The sequence below is a fragment of the Nicotiana attenuata genome, chromosome 7, assembly GCF_001879085.1.
Source record: "Nicotiana attenuata strain UT chromosome 7, NIATTr2, whole genome shotgun sequence".
NCBI classification, from domain to species: Eukaryota; Viridiplantae; Streptophyta; class Magnoliopsida; order Solanales; family Solanaceae; genus Nicotiana; species Nicotiana attenuata.
Window position 1 is genome coordinate 14,694,412 of NC_031995.1, and position 26,398 is coordinate 14,720,809.

The 26,398-nt window shown below is 36.7% G+C and overlaps 1 protein-coding gene across 1 annotated transcript in view; it reads right to left on the minus strand.

Moving 5' to 3' along the window:
• LOC109229853 (gamma-glutamyl hydrolase 2-like) overlaps window positions 568–26,398 on the minus strand; it is a 34,373-nt gene continuing 8,542 nt past the window's right edge. Inside the window, exons 5-14 of the mRNA XM_019395405.1 lie at window positions 17,095–17,097; window positions 5,810–5,896; window positions 5,412–5,501; window positions 4,540–4,634; window positions 3,664–3,724; window positions 2,585–2,674; window positions 2,396–2,458; window positions 1,839–1,927; window positions 1,099–1,191; window positions 568–1,021 (exon numbers count right to left, since the gene is read on the minus strand). Of these exons, the coding sequence (XP_019250950.1) occupies window positions 964–1,021; window positions 1,099–1,191; window positions 1,839–1,927; window positions 2,396–2,458; window positions 2,585–2,674; window positions 3,664–3,724; window positions 4,540–4,634; window positions 5,412–5,501; window positions 5,810–5,896; window positions 17,095–17,097 (729 nt within the window). The 3' untranslated portion in view covers window positions 568–963. The remainder of the gene's footprint in view (window positions 1,022–1,098; window positions 1,192–1,838; window positions 1,928–2,395; window positions 2,459–2,584; window positions 2,675–3,663; window positions 3,725–4,539; window positions 4,635–5,411; window positions 5,502–5,809; window positions 5,897–17,094; window positions 17,098–26,398) is intronic.

Consider the following 26,398-nt stretch of genomic DNA (forward strand, 5'->3'; position numbering starts at 1 on the left):
TATTATTAAATTATTAAATTTTACGTCGCCACTTAATATAATCTCTCATGTGCAGATATTTAAAAATGTAAAGATATTATTAAAACAAGAATAAGGAACATCGAGGATTATTGATATTTTTCAAAAGTAAAAGTAAACTTAAGTGTATGAAGCTGGAATTGTATTGAAAAAAGTATTACCCAAATCAAATGTTGAAATTTATCCCGTGGGATACATATGTTATCGGAATCAAATTACCACATCTTGTTCATTTCGTTGCACTAAAGCTAATGTTATTTTATACTCCATGTTGCCACTCATGTGGCCGTGCTTGTACGAAGTTTAGGAAAAAAAATAACAACTTCTGAAACTTGTAGTTTTAAATATGTCATAAAAAATTTATAGCTACTAAACATGTCATTAAAGTGAAATTTTTTATAAGTTGAATTGTTTCCAAATATAAAAATTTGTCCTTATTTGGTACAAACTAATAATGAAAGAGTTTTAAGTTATATACAAATATTAGGTTGTCTTTACTGTTGAAGCACGTAACCTGCCTTATTTTCAAGATTACAAATCTCACTTTTCTATAGAGACTTATCTGTAAGTATTCTTTAGATTGACTTGATAGTCTAAAACTTTTTTTACACTGACTTCAACATGCCACATAAAATGAAGAGTAATTCTTTTCTTTTCTTGTCATGTATGTATGCAGATGAGCCCCTTAGTATAGGGAGAGGCGAAATACATAACTGTATGCTCTTTCTGGTGACATACAAACATCATTGCCTCAGCCATGTTTGGAACCTATTTGGGCAGAGGAATTATAAACAATCATAATACAAGTGGTATAAAGCAATTCGCTTGTCGGAGTTGCTGGATAACTGGAGATTGAAGACCAGACCGAACCGTGAACAACATTCGCATGGCATCTTTCTCATGTATAAGCTTAGAACATTCAATACTTTTGCAGTTCACTGGCATTTACAGAGAGCTCAAGGTGGGACGCGGAGAGAAGAGGTAGACCTCATCAAAACTACCCCTACAGTATGAGAGAGTGTGAATTAATTAAGTTCTTGAATTCCATCATTCTAATTCTCAAGAATCTCAACAGCTTACCCAGCTTTCCCAGCAAAAGAGGGACTATAATTGTAGATGAGGTTGTCAAGCAATTTGCTAGGCGCTGGCTTGTTAGAAGATTTTCTTGCTTCACTGCAATTTTGCGAAGAAAATAAACAACTGAATTAAAACAAGACACACTAGAAGCACAACAGTATTAGAAATTGAAAGGTTCTGGAATCACTTTGGTTCACATTCCACAGCAGAAAGAGTGGCAAAGAATTAGAAATGAGCTGCTAATTCTGGATATATGTAAATGGATAGTTCTTATGCTTTTCTTTAAAAAGGTTATGCAAAAGTAGAGCAATCATCACTGAAGAGTGAAGAGTAGGAACACATTACAGCTTGCACCTAAATAAGAACTAAAGTCATTTGTTATATTTCAAACAACCTGTGAAGTCATATATCTACATTGAAGAAACGATCATGCCTAAAAATCTGCACTTTACCTACTTAGCTAACAACATAAATCTAGCACAATATAGGATGAATCACCTATAACTTCTCCTAAGAAAACCATTAGCTTTATGCAATATCAATTGCAGTTTCAGTTATTAAATAAGTCAAATAGTCAATATTCCAAATTATTTTCCAAAAATGAAAAAGTGAACATCAAATATTTGAGATTAGAAAGAATTTCCTGCCTCCCTATTGTGTGCTGCATCTGAACCGCTACCCCCCCCCCCCCCCACTACACAGATAAAAAGGGGACAAGAAAACTGAGGAAAAAAGGACAACACCTGACGAAATAGTTGGCAACATGTTGAGTTACTTGAATTGCATCCTCGGTATGTGGAATCTGTGATGAGCGCCATTCAAAAACATTTTTCTGCAATGACATACGGAACTAATGCAGTTAAATTTCAAAACTTCAGATGAAAATGGTGTCAAAGAGTTAGAATCTTTTACATCATGATCAACTATTCCCACCAGGGAATAGCTATGCGGGCGTGTAAAAAGTCTTATCACTACTTCTCATTTAAGAGACCTTATGAGTCATGTAATCATTCCTATGGTGATTAGACCGCATAGTTTTGATTATGAAACATTGTTAGTAATGCCATTGCAGATATCAAAAAATGCAGCTTAAATCATGCTTGTCTCCTACCCTGCAGAGCAGCTACAAAACTGTGATAAGATATTTAATAAGGATAACATGAAAGCCACACAGAAAAAAGGGTACCAAACTCCAGAACATGTTATCAGATCTAACAATTTCCTGTCTTTCAGACAACAGCTAAAACCGGTTTGTTTCAGATAGCAAAATAGATCAGCCAACAGTATCCAAAGACAGTACCTCAGGGTGCCACTGGAGAGCAGTTACGGGATAGCGTCGTGCTTGAGCAGTGGAGACATAGACCTGAATCAGTTATTAGCAAATCAGAAACAAAAAAGCTCAAGTAGAATCTACACTACATTCGATATCATTTGGTGATAGTCTCATAGATATACCAAAGGGGGTAAAGGAATAGAATACATCCTGTACCTTGTTCTTCTTATCTGTACTAGTCGTCAATATCCTGAAAAAACTACATAAATCTTTATTTGCTTGAAGCCTTTCTGGTGATATGCCAAACTGTAGCATAAAAAAACAACTTTCAGCCTCATTGCAGCATCCAAAAACTGACAAGTAAAGTTCCAAGAAAATACAGATAAAAACTGAAAGCCAAATGGAATATCTAACATAAGTAGAATCCATTCTAAGATCAACATGAATCAATCATCTTAAGCTTTTATGCTGTGATCAACTAATTATCTCTCCTCCATTACACCTCTACATAGGCTTTATGCTGTGATAGGCTTTATGCTGTGATCACTAATTATCTCTCCTCCATCACATCTCTACATAGGCTTTTATGCTGCCTTCACTAATAACTGGGAGAATGATTTGATATAAAAGTTAACCTACCAATATGGTTCTTAATTTTAGAAGATCACCCATAAGGGTAGTTTGCTGGTCTTATGAGTATACACCGCCAACATATCATCAGGAAAAAGTATTTGTCTGACATAGTTAGAAACAAAGTCAACTTCATCTTTAAGTTAACTAATGATGCCAAATATTCTTTAGGAATATAAATAATGTTGCCCTAAGAAACTGTAGTAGAGCGACAGCAGCTCGAATAAATTCTGAAGGTATTGAAAGAGATATGGTAGTAATCCCAAGGCAGGTCAGTTGATAACAAAATGACTATTGATTTTGAAATCAGTGCAGGAATCTTAGCATTTCCAAACTTTTCCGAAAAGATACAAGCCGATTAGACATCAAAAGGGAAACAAGTATTTGTGATACTTCTTGTATAGAGTACCATTCTAGAGCAATCATGATCTCAAAAAGTACAATTATTATCATGAAGTGATCACAATCTCCACTGATGAAGACGGAGAAAGAGAATTAAATCTTGTACTGATAACAAATAGTAATCTACTACACTAAGGGGGAAGAGAGAGAGAGAGAGAGAGAGAGAGAGAGAGAGAGAAGGTAAATCTCTTACTGATCGCAAATAAATTACAAAAATGGCAATATGACAAAGGGAAAAAAGAAACCTATCATGTAAAACATACATGATGATTTTGCATCACAAGGCAATCTGTACTCATCTTCTTTATCAACACAGAGGGGAACCTGCAGGAAACAGTTGATAGCAAATTGTCTATCATCAAAATTAGAATTACCATAGATCTCTTCACATATTATACAACTGCATTTTGACATAGTTGTTAAGAAACTATAAACATGTAATTACATGAATGACTACATACATTACTTTAGCTATTTGCAAATGTGGGTTGTGACAGTTCATTCAATATAAATGTAAGCATATCTTACAGGCAGTAGCTGCCAAACTGCAGGCGGAACAATAGAAAGACAATGCCTTCCCCACTATGCTCATAATAATCTGTGCTACATGGACTCGGTTATGGATAAGTATCCCATACGTGTGTCTGCAAATATGCAGTATGATTAAGGGTAATTTCTTGTTAATCTATAGTGTTTTTTGATAAATAGCACCTAAGTATTCACACGCATCTCACACCAGTTCGAATACCACTAGGGAATCAGTCTTACAACCACCATTTGTTTGCTTCGTAACAGCCATTGGAGAAACATAAGGAAAGAACAATGGACACTTCTTGCATATCAGATTGAAAAGCCAGGTTTCAATCTTGATTGCTTTAAATAACCGCTTGTTGTTGTTATCTGATAATTAGTAATTACTACTACAGTAAAAGACAAAAGACATTACGAACCCTTACAAATTTAAAAGTTTGAAATATACACACTATTTGTCATATTTCCTATCAATCAGGCACCTATTAAAAATTTAGCCACTAAAGCCTTTAGAATAAGGGTAACTGGGATTTTCCCAAGTGGGGCGGAGATGGAGGGCAGAAGAGAATAATAGAGAACATGAAAGAATTTTAAAGAAAAATTTATACCTTCCAAACACTGTTCTTTCCAATTTTACATTTTCCACGAATTGTACTGTAGAGGCTTGATTGGCTGCACTGAATTCCTCAAGAATGTTATTGTCCTATTACAGCCAAAGAAACATCTTAAAATCAACCCATGAAACAAAACTTAAGTAAAGTATTGAGATGAGCTGTTTGGTTCACGCACAGTACCTGGGGAATACGAATCCCACAACCCTATTTAAGAAAGCGGGAATGTATCTCTCACATACTGTATTCCGCTCATGGTTGCTTTAGAAAAATATACTAGCTTAGATGTCAAGTACTGTGCAACTTAGGCCAGAAATAATTATCACAATAATATCAATTGTGATATTAGGCTTTTATAAAAATAAATTAGATCTACACAAAATAAAACCAGAAAGAAAAGAAATTAAAACATCCAAGCAACTACAATATATAATTCAATATTGCTTACTGATCTAATCCGAATTAACAAATTGATTCCTCATCAAGGTATTATCCAATACCGTTTTCTATAGTTTACTGCAAGCCTGCCCATGGAGTCTTACCCAAAAATACTACTATAATTTATTGGATAAACTTGCATACGTACAACAAAAATAAAGCATTTTCATAACCTGTTCATACATATTTGAGTTTCTGGATCTTAAGAAAGCCAAAGTACTAGGAGGTTAAACATTATCCGAAATGTATAATAAAACTCTTTCTTACTTCCGATAGAAAAAATTTCCTCATTAGAGTTTGTTTGCTTGGCCAAACACTATCACAAGAGTCCATGCCACCAATTATGTTGTGTTATAACAGTTCAGACTTCTCAATTTAAGTGGCTTTTGATAAAGTTAAACCATCTCTATCTTCCCGTAGGCCTTCATTACCTTGGAGATGATCATTGTTAAAAGTTCAAAACCCAAGCAGATGGCAAGAAGAGGGAAATGCTCACCCGCATCATTCTTCTCCAAGACTTTCTGCAATATCAGGAAATCATTTTCAACGATTGTTGATAACAAACAACTTCGGACATGCTTAAACAAAAAACAACTCTTCAGAATATGATTATTAGCAGAATATGTCTTGGCATTAAACTAAACAAAAAAAAATAAAGAAACCGGAAGATATCCTCTTCAAAGTACAAAATAGGGAATTTATTCATGCCAAGACTACTTTCCAGATTCCATGCTGGTTCACCAATCACGTGCAGGGAATTTTACCCGTGCAGAAAAATGCAGCAGTGGTAGCATAACTAGATGCAAGTGTACCAATAGGAGAGAGTCACCTGGAATATTCCTTTGACAACCTCAAAGTAGAGACCATCCTTGACCCGTCCTCCAGTGAAGATAACGCCATTGACTAGATTAAGTTTCTGCATGAAGGTATGTAATTAATTTGTCAAACTGCAAATGCCAAAATGACAGATTATAACATGCATTTTCAAGTCTTATGATAGCACAGTAGTCTATAAGACATCTTCATGCTAATATATATACAACCAGCATTTAAATACACACAATAAAAAACTTGTAAAGGTGAAAACGGAAGAAACCAAAAGCAATCTTGCAATTTACATACACATCAAAAGAGCAGGAACCGAAGCTAAAATAAGGAACTAAGTGGTTTTGGGAACTTGTGAAAAGACCAATCAGTCAACCAATCAACTCTGCCTCAATCTCATACTACTTGGGATCAGCATGAATCTTCTCTATCACTATTATCAGAATTTTCTGGGGAGGAATTTAATAAGATCTTATATAAGGAATCCTTGATATTATCATCTAAATCAAGTTCTTTGATATTATCCTTGACTTTACAGTCTCTAGCGTAATGGCCTACCCTACCACATTTGTAGCAAGCCTGAGGATTTTTTGATTTTATGTAATCTTCCTAGCTTTTTGAAAACTTTTTCTCCTCATTTTTCTCTCGTATCTTTTATCAGGAGATTCTTTTTTCTTTTTATGAAAATCTTTTTTCTTATGAGGCTTTTTCTTGCTTGCAGGAATATCAATGGCGAACTGATCACAGAATTCACCCAACTGTTGTCTTTCCGTGAGACGATGCTTCTTCAGTTGTTGATTTAGCTTAATTTCATTGCATTGAGCTAAACCTTCTTGAGTGCATACACGAAAGAGTTTTCCATATGAGTAAATATTATAGTGGATACTCATCGTTGTACCTCTAACAGTTTTTCTAACCCTTTCAGTAAAAAGTGGAGGGAGTCCATCAATAAATTTGGACTTCCAGTGAGTGCTATTACATTCTGGTAACTCCTTAACTCTACATAGGAATACATCCTTATACCATCTAAAAGATGTTAAGGTTTTGCACCTTAAATTTGAAGCATGGTTCTAATAGTCTCGCTATTATCAGACCATCTTCCTGAGAAATGTTCTATAATATTAATAGCTAATGAGTAGACAGCATTTTGGACATTCTGTCCATTTTCTTCTTTTACTGCTCCCATAATGGTTGCTTTCTGCTCAGCAATAAGGTAGTTATCCCACCAACCTTTTAGCTGGCCTGTAAAACCTGCTACTATCATTTCAGCAATGGCTTTATCCTTATTATCATTAACCTTACAGATCGTGCTATACATAAGAATTCTATGTATAGTATTATAAATCTGGCGATCAGTAAAGCCATCTATGTTCCATTCATAGATTTCCGTCCCACTAAAACTATGGGAAAGATTGCTGCCATCAGATTCTTCAAAAAGAACATCTTGAGGGGTTGGTCTAGGATAGTAGAATAACCTAGAAGTTGGCTTACGAGCATATTTCTCGTTGTACTTACTAGAGATTTTATAATCTCATTTGACACTTTTCGTTTTCTATCTTCATCTGCTAGATGATCCAGATTCAAAGGACTTATCTTTAAGCCTTTAAATCTTTCATCAAGGAGTTTTTCAAGATCCGAGAGACTTGTTAACTTAAAGTCTCTAACCTCAGGAGGAGGTTGGATACTTGAGGTAGCAACTTGCTCCTTACCCTTATCAGGATTGTTATCCTTTTTTGTCAACTTCTGGATTTCCAAAGTTAACTTGTCTATTCTCTCTTGGAGAGATATAATTTGCTCTCCTAGAATACTCACATAAATATTAGTATAATTATGTTGCTTAAGCATAGTATTAACCTGCTTAACAGTAATCGAGCCAGTCTCATATTCAAATAATTGAAAAAGCTGTAAACTCAACTACCTTGTGTCCACTGCCCATTTGAAAAGATGAAAAATAAATTTATTAATCTTACCATCACTAAGTTTATAATCCTTTTCAAGAACAGAAATATAATTATGAACATATTTAGCCATAAACCACGGAACAAAAGCTATAATTTTATTACGGCTACTAACATCTTTATAAAAATCTTCTTGAAAGAAAGTTTTTAACCCATTATCAAAATTATCAAAAAACCAATTTCTAAAAGGATCCCATCTGGATTTTTAAAATTTTTCAGCAATCATTTTTCTTGCCGGAGAACCCGGACTAAAATCTATTTGGTTTTTATCCATTTAAACCATTTGAAAAATCCATTTCGGATGGGGTGGGATCAGTATCTGAACTAATTTTAGCAATATTATCCTGTCCAATTCTAATATGATCAATTCTCTTCTCTCTAATTTGTGATGTAGATGCTCTACATGGAAAATTTACCACATAATCAATTGGAGAAATATAAGAATTAGATCTAGTTATTCTAGATGAAAGACTGATATTATCCGGCTGAATAGGTTCATTGAACCTGATTTTAACCGTTCCATCCGAGGTTTGTTCTATTTCCGTAGCCTCAGTATTATCAGTATTTTTAGGAGCTACTGCTTCCTCTATGACCCATTCTTTGGGAAAATCTATTGCATCCCACTTAATAGGTCTTCTGGTAGTAACTTTGGATCTACCAAAGTTAGTCCCTATGAGAATAGTTTCATTTTTTAAATCCATCATTTTGCACATAGGATTTAAAGTATATAAAAGCTTGTAATAACCATGTAATTTAATGCTAAGTATTAAAGCATTTAAAGAGTTCTCATCACTCAAAGAAATCTGTAAATTCGGATAAGCTTTAAAATAAATTGGGCTATAAGCCAAACTGGTCTGTACAGTCCCTATTAGAGACTTTTTCAGCCGTCTCTGAGAGCTGCTATAAAGCTTTCAGGTAAGCCTCTTAAGGTAAGTGGCTTAAAGGCAACTTGTATAAAACCTATATGTATGAATCTCTGTGTTTCCCTATAAGGGGCCAAATCATTTTCAGATAATAATCTAAAAGTGGCATGATCACTATCTACCGTGATCGTCTCCTCAGTAGTTTTGACTACTTGTTTTAAACCTATTTTTTCAAAAGTACCTAGTTGGTATATAACCTTAGGTTTAACTAATGGTATAGCCCATTATTCAACAGATCTAACCGCTGAGGTAATTCATACTCTTCCTTTCTACTGTTTTTAACAGTAGCCTTTTTCCTAATGATAATCATTAAGAAGAAATATGTTAAACTTAGCACCTATTTCTACTCATTAACCTGACTCTGATACCAAGTTAATACGAATCGCTTCTAATAGAGCTACAGGAATAGATTATCGGAGACTCCAGTCCTGGCTAGTCATAGCCTCCACAATAAACCCTAAACCACGGTCCTCCTATCTAACCCTTTTACGCCCATCTTTGGCTAAACGAGTCAATTAAGGACCACTGGTTATGTTTCCATAACCGGTGTTTACTATCGAAACTAACAACTGCCTGGGCTATATAGTCCCAACCTTAGAACCATTGGGTAAAACAATAAAACTAATAACAAAACATGTTCAAGAGTAGCTTAGCGTGACTAAGTTTACACAGAATTACTTAGCTTATCATTTAGGATAAATGTATAAACATACTAAATTAAAACTTAAAATAAAAAGTACCTGAGAGCGGGAAGTTGTGGCCAAGTAGCCTTTTCTGATTTTTTATTCCAAATATAAAATTTACAAAGTGAGATTTACAAAGGAGGGGATTCTAGAGAGATGGGGAGGTTTTTTTTAGAGAGAAGAGAGAAGTTAGCCGAAGCCTGCCTCTTTACTAAAGAATTTGATCCTTATATAATGGATCTTACCTAAAACAAACAAAAACTAAACAGTAAATTGGCCTGCAAAATAATTACAACGTGGCCGACAAGATAAAGCGTAAATCCAAAAAAGTCAAAAGTTAAAAGAAAAACGGACAAACTACTTTTATAAAAGTAGATTCCCGACAGTGGCGGGGTCCATTACTTTATTAAAGTTTTTTGTCTTCATTATCCTGATAATTCATCAATGTGGCCTTTTGCATCTCTATCAGGCTTTATCTTTTCCTTTATTGTTTCTAGTGGAAGATTCTTCTGTAATCTCTTTGAATTGCAGTAGAAAATTTTCTACTCTTTCGATGTCTAATTCTTCATTGTCTTCCTCTTGTGATTCTCCCGCTATGACTACATCTTCTTCCATGGTATGTCTTGTGGAGGTCATAGAAATATCATATGGTATTTTTATCTCCAGATTTCTCATTAAATCTTTCTTAACTTCTTCCATATACGAAGCTAAGATTTCTTTTTTGGACATGGAAGGCTGACAACTGTCCAAGATATAAGTAATGAGATTACCAATCTCAAAAGGGAAATCTTAGATCTAAAGGCTTCAAATGTAGCCTTAAGATAAAACGATTTTCAAATTAGAAAATTCCGTGAAATATCAAACAAGGATTCAGTATTGATATTACTGAAAAAGAAGACGAAGCTGCGAAAAGCAAATTCTTAGGAGCACTTGATTTTGCAGAAGAGGAATTTCTACAAAAACTTCAGTTTTTTACTACTCAAAAATTTATAATTAGAGTAACTCTTTTAATTGATTATAATTTTAAAAAAGAGTTCATTGCTTTATTTGACAGTGGAGCAGATTTGAGTTGTATAAAAGGAGTGATACCTTCAAGATATTTTCATAAAACCATGCATAGATTAAAAATGCTAGTGGTCATCTAATGGGTATTTCTTATAAATTACCAAAGGCCTATATTTGCCAAAATAAGGTCTGTAAACCAGAAAGTTTTGTTTTGGTCAAAGATATTTCCCATGATATAATAGTAGGAGTTCCTTTCTTTCATAAATTAATTCCTTTTACTAACTGGGATACTCAAAGCTTTACAGGAACTTTTAATGGGCAAAAAATTACTTTTGAGTTCATAACTCAGCCAATTCAGAAATTTTTAAATGAAATAATTTCTAATAATATTTCTGCAAAGGCTAAGCAAATTGATTTTTAAAAAAATGAAATATGTGGGGGCTAAGGAAATCTTGTTACTATTGAACATGATTTGAAAAATCCAAAACTCATTGATAAAATTGATTTTCTTAAAAATCAATTCTCGATGCAAATATGTGGGACCATCCAAATCAATTTTGGAACTGGAAGAAACATATTGTTAGTCTTCCTTTACGAGGAAGACTTTTTAGAAGATAATATTCCTACTAAGGCTAGGCCTTGCCAAATGAACTCGGATTATTTGGAATTATGCAAAAAAGAAATTGATTCTTTATTGAAAAAAGGCCTTATAAGACCTTCAAAGTCAAAATGGTCTTGCACTGCTTTTTATGTTAATAAACATGCTGAACAGGAACGAGGGGTTCCTAGATTAGTTATTAATTATAAACCCCTTAATAAGTTGTTAAAATGGATTAGATATCCGATCCCTAATGATAAGGGGATCTATTAGATAGATTACATGATGCCCTTATATTTTCTAAATTCGATTTAAAATCGGGTTATTGGCAAATTCAAATTCTGAATCAGATAAGTATAAAACTGCTTTTAATGTCCAAATGGGTCAGTATGAATGGAATGTCATGCCATTTGGTTTAAAAAATGCCCCTTCTGAATTTCAGAAAATTATGAATGATATTTTCATCCCATGTACAGACTTTATAATTGTCTATATAGATGATATTCTAGTATTTTCAAAAAATATCGAAATACATTTCAGACATTTAGATCTGTTCAAAAAAATTATTATTTAAAATAGTTTAGTAATTTCTAAGCCCAAAATGTCTCTCTTCCAAACTAATATAAGATTTCTTGGGCATAATATTGAAAAGGGTAAGATAATTCCCATTAATAGAAGTATTGAATTTGCTTCTAAATTCCCTGATACTATTACTGATAAAACTCAGCTTCAAAGATTTTTAGGAAGCTTAAATTACATTTCTCCTTTTATAAAAGATCTGGCCAAAGATACTGCTCTTCTTTATGAAAGACTAAAGAAGAATCCAAAACCATGGACTGATGGTCATAGTGATTCGGTCATAAGGATTAAACAGAAGGTTAATAATCTTCTGTGTTTAACGTTGGGCAAAAGTAGTAGAAACTTATGCCTCGGATATGGGGGAATATTGAAACAGTGCTCCCCAATTGATAAACAAGAATACCTTGTTCAATTCTATTCGAGAAAATGAAATAATTCCCAAAAGAATTATGCTACTGTATTCTAGGGAATCCTTGCTATAGTAAAATATGTGTTAAAATTCCAGACTGATTTATATAATCAGAAGTTTTTAATAAAAATCGATTGTCAAGCAGCAAAATTCATCTTTAATAAAGATTCAAGCATGATGTGTCAAGACAAATGTTCGCTAGATGGCAAGCTTTATTAGCACCATTTGATTTTGAAATTATTTATAAAAAAAGGTCAGATAATAGTCTCCCTCATTTTCTGACTAGAGAATATCTGAGTTAATAATTCTTTTGCTATGTTACAGGATATGAGGCCTGAGTACATACCCCCTCGTACGAGAGGAAGTGGAAGGACATCTTCGTATGGCAGAGGGAATATCCTTGCCCAGATTGGAAACTAACAGTTAGTGGTTGCTAATATAGCAGGGACATCAGGTGTTAACACAGAACACCCAATGTATAAAGAATTCCTGGATTTCATAAAATCCAAGCCAGAAAAGAGTAATCCTCCGACATACTCCTCAATAATAATGGATGAAGATCATGAGAACCTTGAGGTTTATAACAGCATGGAAAGAAAAGAATTAATAATTCTTTTAGAACAGTCCGACCTAAAATGGAAGGGTAATCCATGGCAATTAATGACCAGATATTTCGATACAGTGTCATACGCTACTCCTGGTTATTAGTACAGAATGCACTATGAGATAATACTCTCATCTACAGGATCGGATGAAATCCAGCATTTCTATCCTGCTAACACTAAGAGAATTTATAACTTCTCTAAGATAATCATTAAAAAGGTATTAGCCTCAGATGAATGGGGACTTAGTACCTTAAAGGAAAGGGAATACACCCATCCAGAATAGAAAGTTGCAGTAAAATTTAATTACTGGATTATGTAGAAAGTTTTAATAAAATCTTCTTATATGAGAATCCTAATAGGAAGTACTCATGGTTTATTAAATTGTGTTCTAAAATGTTTGACCAACAGATCCCAAATTGGTTCTGTAAATGGTGGATGTTATACGGTCCATCCCCAGAAATACTCCCCTCATTTTATAAAAGTTTATATACCCAATGGATAGATGTATCCCCTCGAATTATTGAATTACAAAGTGATAATATTTTCTTTGAAGGAATAGCCACCATGTATTTCTTTATAGAATTTTCTATTCCTTGGATAATGAAATGGGATGTCGACAGAGGCGGATCTAGGATTTCTAGTACATGGGTGCACTACTAAAAAAAGGAGGAAAAATGTATATATTGGGAATTGATCCCTATACCTCTAGGTAAACAACTCAACCTTCGACCAAGTGCACCATTCAACATTCCTGGAGCATGGGTGCCAACAGTTAATAGTATACCAATTTTAGAAAATATGTACATTAAATATCTAACTTTACGAAGAGACCATGGATTCGCGTGCCCCGTAATTACACCTATAAATCCGCTCCTGGATGTCGAAGTAAATGAGACTCTGGAAGGATTCCCATGCATTAACAGAATTTTTTATACCAAATTCGGAAGAAAATTACTCCAAACAGATCCACAGGGCAAATTATATGGCCAAGATCTTAAGGATAATATCCGGCGAAAGATAGAGTCTTATGGCACACAAGAACCAACCAAGGCAGAAGCGGAGGGATTAAGTCCGTTTCATCAAGTTATTAAGAGGCTCCAAATGAAAAAGGGAGCAATACCCAAAAAAAGAAATCTTAGCTTCTTATATGGAAGAAGTTAAGAAAGATTTAATGAGAAATCTGGAGATAGAAATACCGGATGATATTTCTATGACCTCCACAGGACATACCATAGAAGAAGATGCAATCATAGCTGGAGAATCACAAGAGGAAGACAATGAAGAATTAGACCTCGAAAGAGTAGAAAAATTTCTACAACAATTCAAAGAGAATACAGAAGAATCTTCCACTAAAAACAATAAAGGAAAAGATAAAGCCTGATAGAGATGCAGAAAGCCCCACTGATGAATTATTGGGATAATGAAGACAAAAAACTTTAATAAAGTAATGGACCCCGCCACTGTCGGGAATCTACTTTTATAAAAGTAGTTTGTCTATTTTCTTTTAACTTTTGACTTTTTAGGATTTACGCTTTATCTTGTCAGCCACGTTGTAATTATTTTGCAGGCCATTTTACTGTTTAGTTTTTGTTTGTTTTAGGTGATCCACTATATAAGGATCAAATTCTTTAGTAGAGAGGCAGGCTTCGGCTAAGCTCTCCCTTCTCTCTAAAAAACCTCTCCCATCTCTCTAGAATCCCCTCCTTTGTAAATCTCACTTAGTAAATTTTATATTAGGAATAAAAAATCAGAAAAAGCTACTTGGCCACAACTTCCCGGTCTCAGGTACTTTTTATTTTTAAGTTTTAATTTAGTATGTTTATACATTTAGCCTAAATGATAGGCTAAGTATTTCTGTGTTAAACTTAGTCACAATAAGCTACTCTTGAACATGTTTTGTTATTAGTTTTATTGTTTCACCCAATGGTTCTAAGGTTGAGACTATATAGACCAGGCAGTTGTTAGTTTCGACAGTAAACCCTGGTTATGGAAACATAACCGGTGGTCCTTAATTGACTCGTTTAGCCAAGGATGGGCGTTGAAGGGTTAGATAGGAGGACCGTGGTTTAGGGACAAACTGTCCAAGATCTAAGTAATGAGATTAACAATCTCAAAAGGGAAATCTCAGATCTAAAGGCTTCAAATGTAGCCTTAGATAAAAGGATTTTCAAATTAGAAAATTCTGAGACGAATATCAGTCAAGGATTCAGTATTGATATTACTGAAAAAGAAGACGAAGTCGGTACTTCCGAAGATGCTGCGAAAAGAAAGGAGCACCATCCTATAACAGATGCATATAGCTTCTGTACCAGGTAAGTAATCATAACCCTTAGTAGTTCAAATAAACTATCATTAGTCAGGACATTGATATCTAAGTCCTTAAAGTAAATAAATATTATAAACGTCATCATCAGTGTCATTACAACACTGATTTTGTTTGCAGGGCCCACACTCATCTTCACAGGTAGCCAAGTCTCTCCATTCAGACACATTTCATACTAAATACTGATGTTTAGATTATCCATCATAGTTAAACTGTTTTTAGTTTAGCTGCAACCCTCCTTATTATCTGTAAACTTTTGAAAAGACCAATCTGTCAAACATTCAACTGTGTCTCAGTCCAAACTAGTTGAATCAGCTATAAGGATCTTTGTTTATTCATAGTTAAGACTGTATTTACATTGGTTACAATCCTCCTAATTAATCTGCTAACTCTTGAAAGATCAATCAGTCAACCAATATACTACAGCTCAACTCAAACTAGTTAAGTCAACTCCATGAATCCTTTGTATCCCTTCCCTCCATTCAGACCCATTTCATACTAGATGCAGATGTTCAAACGGTTCATCATAGTTAGAGAATTTTTATTTGGTTGCAACTTCCTTTACTCCCTCCTTTCCAAAGAGAATGATATTATTTCTTTATTAGAGGGTGTTTGGATTGACTTTTAAGTTGTTCAAATCAGCTTTTAAGCTCTTTTTAGCTTTTTTCGGTGTTTGGGAAAGTCAGAAAAGTGCTTAAAATAAGTTAAAAACTGCTTAAAACAAGCCAAAAGCAATAAGCTGGACAACCCCAACTTATTGCTTTTTGGCTTAAAAGCTAATTCGGCTGAAAAGCCACTTTTTTTAAGCCAATCCAAACGGGCTCTTAGTCTGTTCCAAAAAGAATATTATTTTCTAAATTTGGAACCAATTTAACTTGAACTTTGCATTTTATTCTCAATGACAAGCTTTTATAGTCACACAAATGATATGACATTTAAGACCACAAGTTTCAAAAGTCTTATAACCACACAAATGTTATGGCATATTTAAGACCACAAGTTTCAAAAGTCTTACTCCCTCCGTCACTTTGTTTGTCATAATTTCGTTCGACACGAAATTTAAGAAAGAAAGGAAAGGAGGGAGTCTTAAAACTTGTAGTCTTAAATATACCATACGATTTATGTGGTTATAAGACTCTTGAAACCTGTGATCTTAAATATGTCATAACATTTATATAGCCATAGAAGCTTCTCATGAAGTAAATATAAGAATGTATCATTCTTTTGGAACAAACTAATAAGGAAATAGTGCCAAACAAAGTGAAACAGAGCGAGTACTTTCTTTCTTAAACTCCGTGTCTTGTCAAACTAAGCCATATAAATTGAAAAGGAGGGAGTAATTTAAAAGTACACTTATGAAACGGACCAATGAGTCAATCAATCAACTACTCCTAAATCCCAAACTTGTTATGATCACCTATACAAATCCTCAGTACCAATTCCCTCTATTCAGACCATTTAATACCAAATGCCTATGTGTAAAATTAATCATATCATCTAAAAGCTTAAGCTGTTAACATTATTATTTACTTAATTAAGTATTGCACAACCTCACGCGTAGGCCTAGTTCTTTTTAATGGGCCAAGGACGTGGACATTCTTTCGGAGAAAAATACAAAATTGGCCAGTCGGTTGAAACTAATTGCATCCATTAGCCAAAGAGTATATAAAATATGTATACTATATGTATATAATACGCACATATATAGATTTTAATGAGTCATATTGACCTTTCTCTCTCTCTCTCAGGCGCACGTTAGATGTGATAACCTGCGCCACTCGCCGGAAATGGGAGGAAGAGGGAGGCCTAGGAAAAACCAAAGCAAAACGCCAGTCATTGAACGCGGAATCATAAATTATTACAAAGGACCAAGGAAAACAACATGCAAAAGGAAAAATGCAGGAGGATGAGTTAGATCTAGACAATGACAGTGAGTTGAATTGGCCAGATCTGAGCTGCAATCGTGTAAAATCAGCTGGCCCAGTGAGTCCAGTCAATCAAGGGATACCAAAATTGAACATATCGCCGGTCGTCATTGGTGGAGCGAGCACGAGCAAAGCAAATTCCAATGTAACAGTAACTACCAGGCCTATAATGGAGCAAGGTAATGGAACAATGCCAGTACAAGTTGAGGAAGAGAAGCACAAACAGATGAAAACAAACAATATTGGAAGGTCATGGACAGGATTACTTCAAGAAAACAAACTTGCTGCAAAGAGATGGATCTAACATATATACCACCGGTGATGCAAGAGGGTGAAGTAGTAGTGCAAATTTTGGAAGAAGACATAGTTGAGGAGAAGCAGAAATGGAATCGAGCAATAATTATGTACATAGTTGGAAATACTCCAACTATAGGAGCTATTGAACGATTTGTTGCTGGTCAACGGGGAAAAATCGGGAAGCCTAAGGTACTATTTCACAATGATGGATACTTTATAATTTTGATGCATAATTCTGAAGAAAGGGATGAGGTATTGATGAATGGGCCTTATACTATGAATAGTAGACCAGTAATATTAAAGCCATGGATTGAGGGATTTGATTTTAGTGAAGAGGTGCTGAAAACTATTCCTCTATGGGTTAAATTCCCAAAACTTCCACCGAATTATTGGAGTAACCTAGCCCTTAGCAAAATTGGGAGTGGATTAGGGAAACCTCTTTATGCTGATGCATGCACAACTGTGACTAATAGGATCTCATATGCTCGGATTCTAATTAAAATGGACATAACAAGGACTTTACCAGGGACAATTAAACTTATTGATCCTACAGGTGAAGTCATTGAGCAACTGGTACAATATGAATGGAAGCCTCAATATTGTCAAATATGCTGTAGCAAATGCAGAACCAAGAAGGGGGGCGACAAAACTATAAAGCACAGAACCAGAAACAGGTATGGAAAGTTGTGAGGAAACTTGATCCAAAGATTGATAAAATAGATACAAGTGGAAGATTTCTGGAACAAGTGGAGGAGGATAAAGAAGAGGCTCAAAACAACAAGCCAAATGAAGAGCAATGGCAACTGGCAAGAGGGAAGTCTGCATCAAAGAAGAATACGGAAGGGAGAAATGAGAATGGAGTTAATATAGGTAATGCTTTCAAAGCTTTGGTGGATACTGCACAAAAGATAATTCAAATGACAGAGAATCAAGACCAAGGTAGAGAGCTGCCTAGAGATAGAGGTAGAGGTGGTACTTTGAATCCAAGATCCATAAAATAATGAACAGCATATCTTGGAATGTTAGAGGATTGAATAAGGGGTACAAGCAAAAAGAACTAAAAAATTTATTAGAGAAAATAAGGTGGTGTTAATGGCTGTGCTAGAGAATAGAGCTAAGGAAGTAAGGGCAGAATCTGGTTATAAAGAAAGTGTTTAATAGTTGGAGATGGATAGCAAACTATACGACTGCTCCAGGTGGAAGAATATGGGTTGTTTGGGACCAGACAAAGGTGAATTTTGAGAGCTATGATATACACAAGCAATACATAATAGGGCAGGTTACAGAACTCCAGAATGGCAACAAGTTTAACTTTGGAGCCATTTATGGTATGCATATTGTTCAAGATAGAAAATTATTATGGGAAGATATGGGAAAAATCATAGCTGGTATTAATGGACCTTGTGTGTTAATGGGGGACTATAATACTATTTTATCTAGTGAAGACAGGATATAAGGAACCCCAGTACAAGAATTTAAAGTGAAAGATATCAAAGAGTTCATTTGGGAGGCTGGACTAACTGAATTGAGAACAGTTGGAAGGAAGTACACTTGGACAAACAATCATGTCCATATTAAGATAGACAGAATACTTGTCAATGCTACATGGATCTAGAAATGGCCTGGTATGGAGGGGAGGGTGTTGCAACCTGGTTTTTCTGATCACTGCCCCTTGAGTATATCAATTGATACTGACCAGCAGAATGGAAAGAGACCTTTCAAGTTTTTCAATTGCTTGACTTAACACAAAGAGTTTGAGGATACTGTACACAAATGCTGGACAAAAAGGGGTGGTGGAACAACAATGAACAAGGTGTGGATGAAACTCAAGATACTAAAGACCAAGATGAAGCAAATGGATAGTCAAGATTTTAACAGTGCTGAACAAAGAATTCTAGTAACAAGAGCAAAGTTGGAAGGGATCCAGGAACAAATGGTTGGACCTGGGAATAGCAATGAAAGTGTAGCTCAAGAAAAAGAGGCAAAGATGGAGTTGGCTAAATGGATTGAAATTGAGGAAAGTATAATGAAGCAGAAATCAATGATTAAATGGCTAAACCTGGGAGATTCAAATACAGCATATTTCATACATGTGTTAAGAATAGACAAGCAACTAATCACATTGGAAGATTGACAGATAGTGCAGGGAAACTACTCTTGAATGCTAATGACGTGGAAGCAGAAATACTGAAGTTCTACAAGCAGCTACTTGGAACAGCAACAACTCAAATACCAGGAGTTAATACAGAAGTGATGCAGCAAGGCTACAACCTAAGCAGACAACAGCAACTGAAGCTAATACGAGCAGTAACTGAAGATGAAATCAAGCAAGCATTACAGGGTATTGATGACAATAAAGCACCAGGATGTGATGGATACAATGCATTCTTCTATAAGAAAGCATGGCATATTATAGGGAAAGAGGTGACTCAAGCTGTGATGGAGTTTTTTGAGGAATCTGTGATGTGCAAACCAATCAACTGTACAACTATTACCCTAATACCAAAAGTGAAGAACCCCAGTAATATCAGAGAATTCAGACCTATCTCATGTTGTACTGTGTTATATAAGATTATCTCCAAGATACTAATATCTAGACTGTAGGAAGTCATGCCAAATTTGATTAACAATTGTCAAACAACTTTTGTGCCAGGAAGATTGATCACAGATAATATTATAATGAGCCATGAACTGGTCAAAGGTTACGGGAGGAAGAATATATCACCTAGGTGTATGTTGAAGATTGATATACAAAAGGCCTATGATTCTGTGTAATGGGTATTTGTTGAACAGGTGATGAGGCTATTAGGACTTCCAGAAAAATATGTAAGATAGGTAATGGTTTGCATCAGTACTGTCTCATATTCAATCATTGTCAATGGGAAGCCAATCAAACCATTTGAAGCAAAAAGAGGATTAAGACAGCGAGATCCCATTTCACCATTGCTATTTGTAATTGCTATGGAGTACCTATGTAGGTTAATGAAGTAGCTAGGAAACAACAAAGAATTCAGATTTCATCCAAGGTGTGCTAAAGTGAGACTAATACAATTGGGATTTGCTGATGATCTGCTTTTATTTTGTAAGGGAGATGTGCAGTCTGTTGTGGCATTGTATAAACAATTCCAAATATTTTCTGCAGCTTCTAGGTTAGTGGCAAACACAAGTAAAAGCTGTGTATATTTTGGAGGTGTAGATAGCAGGACACAGCTGAAGATAATGGAAGTACCAGGATACACTAAAGGTGATCTACCTTTTAGATACCTTGGTGTCCCCTTGAGTACAAAAAGATTGTCAGCAATTCAATGTGAGCCTCTGAATGATAAAATGCTTAATAGAATTCAATGCTGGACAGCCAAGTTTCTATCTTATGCAGGAAGAGCAACACTGATCAAAAGTGTGTTGGGAACAATTCCGAACTTTTGGGCACAAGTATTCATTTTGCCAAAGAAAATTATACAATTCATTGAGGCAATCAGCAGAAGGTTTTTATGGTCGGGCAGTGCTAAACCAACAAAGAAAGCTTTGATAGCTTGGGACAAACTATGTGCACCTAAGATAGCAGGGGGATTAAACTTCACAAACATAGAACTATGGAATAAAGCTGCTATTTGTAAGCTGCTTTGGAACGTTTGCAAGAAGAAAGAGAAGTTGTGGGTGCAGTGGGTTCATACATACTATATAAAAGATAACAATATATGGGATACTGAACCAAATAATGCCTCATGGGTAATCCAGAAAATATTCAAGGCCAAGGCACAATTCCAAGAGGCTGGATACTCAGAGGATGATGTGAGGTACAGTGACAGTTTTTCCACCAGGAAGATGTACAAAGCACTAGAAGGGGAATTTCAAAAGGTGACGTGGAGATGCTTAGTATGCAACAACAAGGGAATGCCAAAGTGGATCTTTATCCTAAGATTAGCTAATACAAGACAGGTTAGCTACTAAAGAAAGACTAGTAAGATGGGGCTCAGTAGATGAAACTTTGTGTACACTGTGCCACAGGAACAATGAAATAGTGCAGCACTTGTTTTTTGACTGTGATTATTCAAATGAGATATGGCAAAAGTTACTATCCTGGCAAGGGGTCATGAGAAGGAAAAAACAGTGGAAGGAAGAAGTTCAATGGGCAGAGAAGAAGGCAGCAGGGAAGAGTGCAGGAGCAAACATATACAGAATGGTTTTGGATGCAGCAGTCTACCATATTTGGCAAGCTAGAAACAATATTATTTTCCAGAAGAAACAAATCAATGCACAGAGTATAGTGAAAACGATAGTTCAAGAGATACATATAAGAGCTCAACATTGTAAAAAAATTGGATACTTATATAAGTAATATGAATTGGTATCCAGTATGAGCTAAGTAAGGATTGTAGTAGGAGTTTAAGGAGTAGAGAAGAAATCTCATGCTGGGGCTTCATGTCCAGCAAAAAATAAATATTTACTGTAATTATATTATTTTATAAAATATAAAAATTAAATACCTAGGGGGCTTATGCCTGTGTCACGATCCAATTCTCCCTCCGTAAGATGTCGTGACGGCACCTAGTCTCTACGACTAGGTAAACCTAACAATTGCGGAATAATCGAAAATAAAGACAAAATCAACAACTAAATTTCAACAGACAACTATATACCGGAAAAATACCGCTCGGCATGTCCAAGTAAACCAGCATTTGAGAATAACAATATTCCTAAAACCCGGTAGTCACAAGTCACAAGCTCTAAGAATTTGTCTAACTGTTTCTATACATCAGTAACTAGAAGAAATAATGGAGGAACAACATAAAAAGGATAGAGGGGGACTCTGAGGTCTGCAGACGCTGGCAGATATACCTTGAAATCTTCGGAGCGGCAGCAAGTACGCAACTAAGAGTGGGGCTGGTAGGAGGTACCTGGATCAGGACACAAAGCATGTGCAAAAGAGTAGCATGAGTACACCACAACGGTACCCAGTAAGTGCCAAGCCTAATTTTGGTAGAGTAGTGACGAGGTCAGGTCAGGGCCGTACTGGAATATAATAATTTAAGGCAGAAAAAAATATAGCAGTGTAATAAGAGACTGCAAAATTTAACATGGAGAAACTATAGAAGATAACAACACAACATATAGGGATAAATAACAGGGGCGCTCCCGAGATACGGTCTCGTAGTCCCAAAAGTAAATGCTCAACATGGGATCTTCCGAGATACCGTCTCGTAGTCCCAAAAGTAAATATGCAAGGGGATCTCTCGAGGTACCGCCTCGTAGCCCCAAAAGTAAATGTGTAGGGGGATCTCCCGAGGTATGGCCTCGTAGTCCCAAAAGTAAACACACAGCTCGAAACTTATGGAAACAACAATTAATATCAAGAACTCTACAGTTTAAGACTGATACAAATCAAGGAAAAATAGGAATTCAACTAAGCATGCTGCACATATTTCAAATTAGCATTTAAGATACGTAGACATGCGATTTAGGATAAACAGGATAACTACACATGCTGGTATAACTCAATTAAGATGTAACAGGTTACTACTCTGTAAAAATCGGATTTTTCAACAATTAGCCCGTGTACGCACTCGCCACCTCGCGTACACAGCACTCACATATCACAGAAGTATCACAATAGTGCCAAATGCTAAGGGGATTTTCCCCACACAAGGTTAGGCAAGCCACTTACCTCAAACCAAGCTCAATCAATCAGTAAGAATGCCGTTTCCTCGATTTTCCGACTCCAAATGGCCCAAATCTAGCCAAAAGCCATTACATACCATGAATATAACTATAAGAAACTAATCTAATTAATGAAATCAAGATTTTAACAAGAAATTCGAAAATCGCCTCAAAATGTCGACCTGGACCCACGTCTCGAAATCGGGTAAAAGTCACAAAATATGAACACACATTTAACCATGAGTTCACTCGCACCAAAATTACTCAAATCCGATATCGAAATCTCAATCAAAACCCAAAAACTTGGTTGAAGAACTTTTCCACTTTTTCCCCAAATTTCTCAACCCAAATCTTAAATTTGAAGATGAAACTAATGATAGATAGTGGGATATAACCAAAAACAAATGAAGAATCATTACCCAATCGAGCCTCTGAAAATCCCTCCAAATATCGCCAAAATCCGAGCTCTCTATCTCAAGTTATGATTAAAATGGCAAAACCCTCGTTTTTGAAATATAATATGCTGCCAAGGTAAAACCTTCTTCGCGAACGTTGAAGCATCCTTGCGTTCGTGAAGCATAAAAATTCTTCAGTCCAAAAACCTCCTTCGCGAACGCGATGGCCTAATCGCGAACGCGGAGCTTACACAGTCTGAACTTACGCGAGCGCAGCACCGTCCTTGTTAATGCGTAGGCTAGTTGCCTGGTGACTCATCTGCCCTTTCCTCTACACGAATGCGAGGACCCAATCGCGAACGCGTAGGCCTAAGAACTCAGTGCTTCGCGCACGCGGGACATGCATCGCGAGCACACAGTCTTAATTCCAGCAGCACTCAAACATCCTCTACGTGAACGCGGGAGAACCTTCGTGAATGCGTAGCAAGAAACCAGACACAAGCAATAGCTGATGCTTAAGCTATAACACCAAGTCCAATTATAGTCCATTAACCAACCGGAAACCACTCGAGGCCCCGGGGACCTCAACCAAACATACCAACAAGTGCTAAAAACATCATATAAACTTATTCGAGCCTTCAAATCACATCAAACAACGCTAAAAACATGAATTACACTCCAATTCAAACTTAATGAACTTTGAAACTTCAAACTCCTACAACTGATGCCGAAACCTATCAAATCATGTTCGATTGACCTAAAATTTTGCACACAAGTCATATTCGACATTATGGACCTACTCCAACTTATAGAATCGGAATCCGGCTCCGATATCAAAAAGTCCACTCCCGGTCAAACTTCCCAAAAATTCAACTTTCGTCATTTCAAGCCTAAATTAGCAACGGACCTCCAAATCACAATCCGAACACGCTCCTAAGTCCAAAATCATCCAAAGGAGCTAACGGAACCGACGAAACTCCATTCTGGAGCCATCTTCACACAGTTCCAACTACGGTCAAATTCCTAGAACTTAAGATTCTATTTTAGGGACTAAGTGTCCCAATTCACTCCGAAACCAAAAACAAAACCTCCCGGCAAGTCACATAAGCATAAAATGATACGGGGGAAATAGTAAATCGGGGATAGGGGCTATTACCCCCAAAACGACCGGCCGGGTCGTTACATCCTCCCCCTCTTAAAACAATCGTTCGTCCTCGAACGAGTACACGACATACCTGAAGTGGTGAAACGATGAGGATAATGGATGTGCATACCATGCTCGATCTCCCAAGTCGCCTCCTCGATCGGCTGACCCCTCCAGTGAACCTTCACTGAAGCAATGTTCTTTGACCTCAGCTTTCGAACCTCCCTGTCAAAAATAGCCACCGGCTCCTCAACATAAGATAAATCCTTATCCAACTGGATTGAGCTGAAATCTAACACATGAGACGGATCACCGTGATACTTCCAGATCATAGAAACATGGAATACCGGATGAACTCCTGCTAGACTGGGAGGCAAGGCAAGCTCATAAGCAACCTCCCCAATTCGCCACAACACCTCGAACGGGCCAATAAACCTTGGGCTCAACTTGCCCTTATTCTAGAACCTCATAACACCCTTCATGGGCGAAACCCGGAGCAAGACCGCTCCCCAACCATGAATGCAACATCGCGAACCTTTCGATCCGCATAACTCTTCTGTTTGGACTAGGCTATGCGAAGTCGATCCTGAATCACCTTGACCTTCTCCAAAGCATCCTGAACCAAGTCTGTACCCAATAGCCTAGCCTCGCCCAGATCGAACCAACCCACTGGAGACCGACATCATATACCATACAAAGCCTCATACGGTGCCATCTGAATGCTCGACTGATAACTGTTTTTGTAGGCAAACTCCGCAAGTGGCAAGAACTGATCCCAAGTACCCCTAAACTCCATCACACAAGCACGATTATATCCTCCAGTATCTGAATAGTGCGCTCGGACTGTCCGTCCGTCTGAGAGTGAAATGTTGTGCTCAACTCAACCCGAGTACCTAACTCATGTTGTACGGCCCTCCAGAATCGCGATGTAAACTGCGTATCCTGGTCAGAGATGATAGATATCGGCACGCCATGAAGCCTGAAAATCTCGCGGATATAAACTCGAGTCAGCTACTCGGAAGTATAAGTAGTCATCACAGCAAAGAAATGAGGTGACTTGGTCATCCTATCCACAATCACCCAAACTGCATCAAACTTTCGCTGAGTACGTGGAAGCCCAACAATGAAATCCATAGTGATCCGCTCCCATTTCTACTCCGGATTCTCTAGCTTCTGAAGCAATCCACCTAGTCCCTGATGCTCATACTTCACCTATTGGAAATTTAGGCACCGAGCTACATATTCCACTATGTCCTTATTCATTCTCCTCCACCAATAATGCTGCCTCAAGTCTTAATACATCTTCGCGGCACCCGGATGAATGGAGTACCTTGAACTTTGAGCCTCCTGGAGAATCAACTCATGCAAACCATCTACATTGGGAACACATGGCCTGCCCTGCATCCTCAATGCGCCATCATTACCAATAGTGACCTCCTTAGCATCACTGTGTTGAACCGTGTTCTTATGGACAAGCTGATGGGGGTCATCATACTGACGCTCTCTAATACGATCATAAATAGAAGACTGAGAGACCACACAAGCCAAAACTCGACTCGGCTTAGAAATATCTAATCTAACAAACTGGTTGGCCAAGGCCTGAACATCCAATGCCAATGGCCTCTCTGCTGCTGATAGAGATGCTAAGCTCCCCAAACTCATCGCCCTGCGACTCAAGGCATCGACCACCACATTGGCTTTTTCGGGATGGTATAGAATAGTGATATCATAATCCTTAAGCAGCTCTAACCACCTCCGCTGACGCTAGTTAAGATCCTTCTATTTGAACAGATGTTGCAAACTCTAGTGATCAATGTAGATCTCACAAGGGAGACCGTACAAATAGTGCCGCCAAATCTTTAATGCATGAACAATAGCTGCTAACTCAAGGTCGTGTACATGATAGTTCTATTCATGCACCTTCAGCTGTCTGTACACGTAGGAAATCACCCTACTGTCTTGCATCAACACTGCACCAAGACCAATCCGCGACGCATCATAATATACAATATAAGACCCCAAACCTGTAGGCAATACCAATATTGGGGATGTAGTCAAAGCTGCCTTGAGCTTTTAAAAGCTCTACTAACA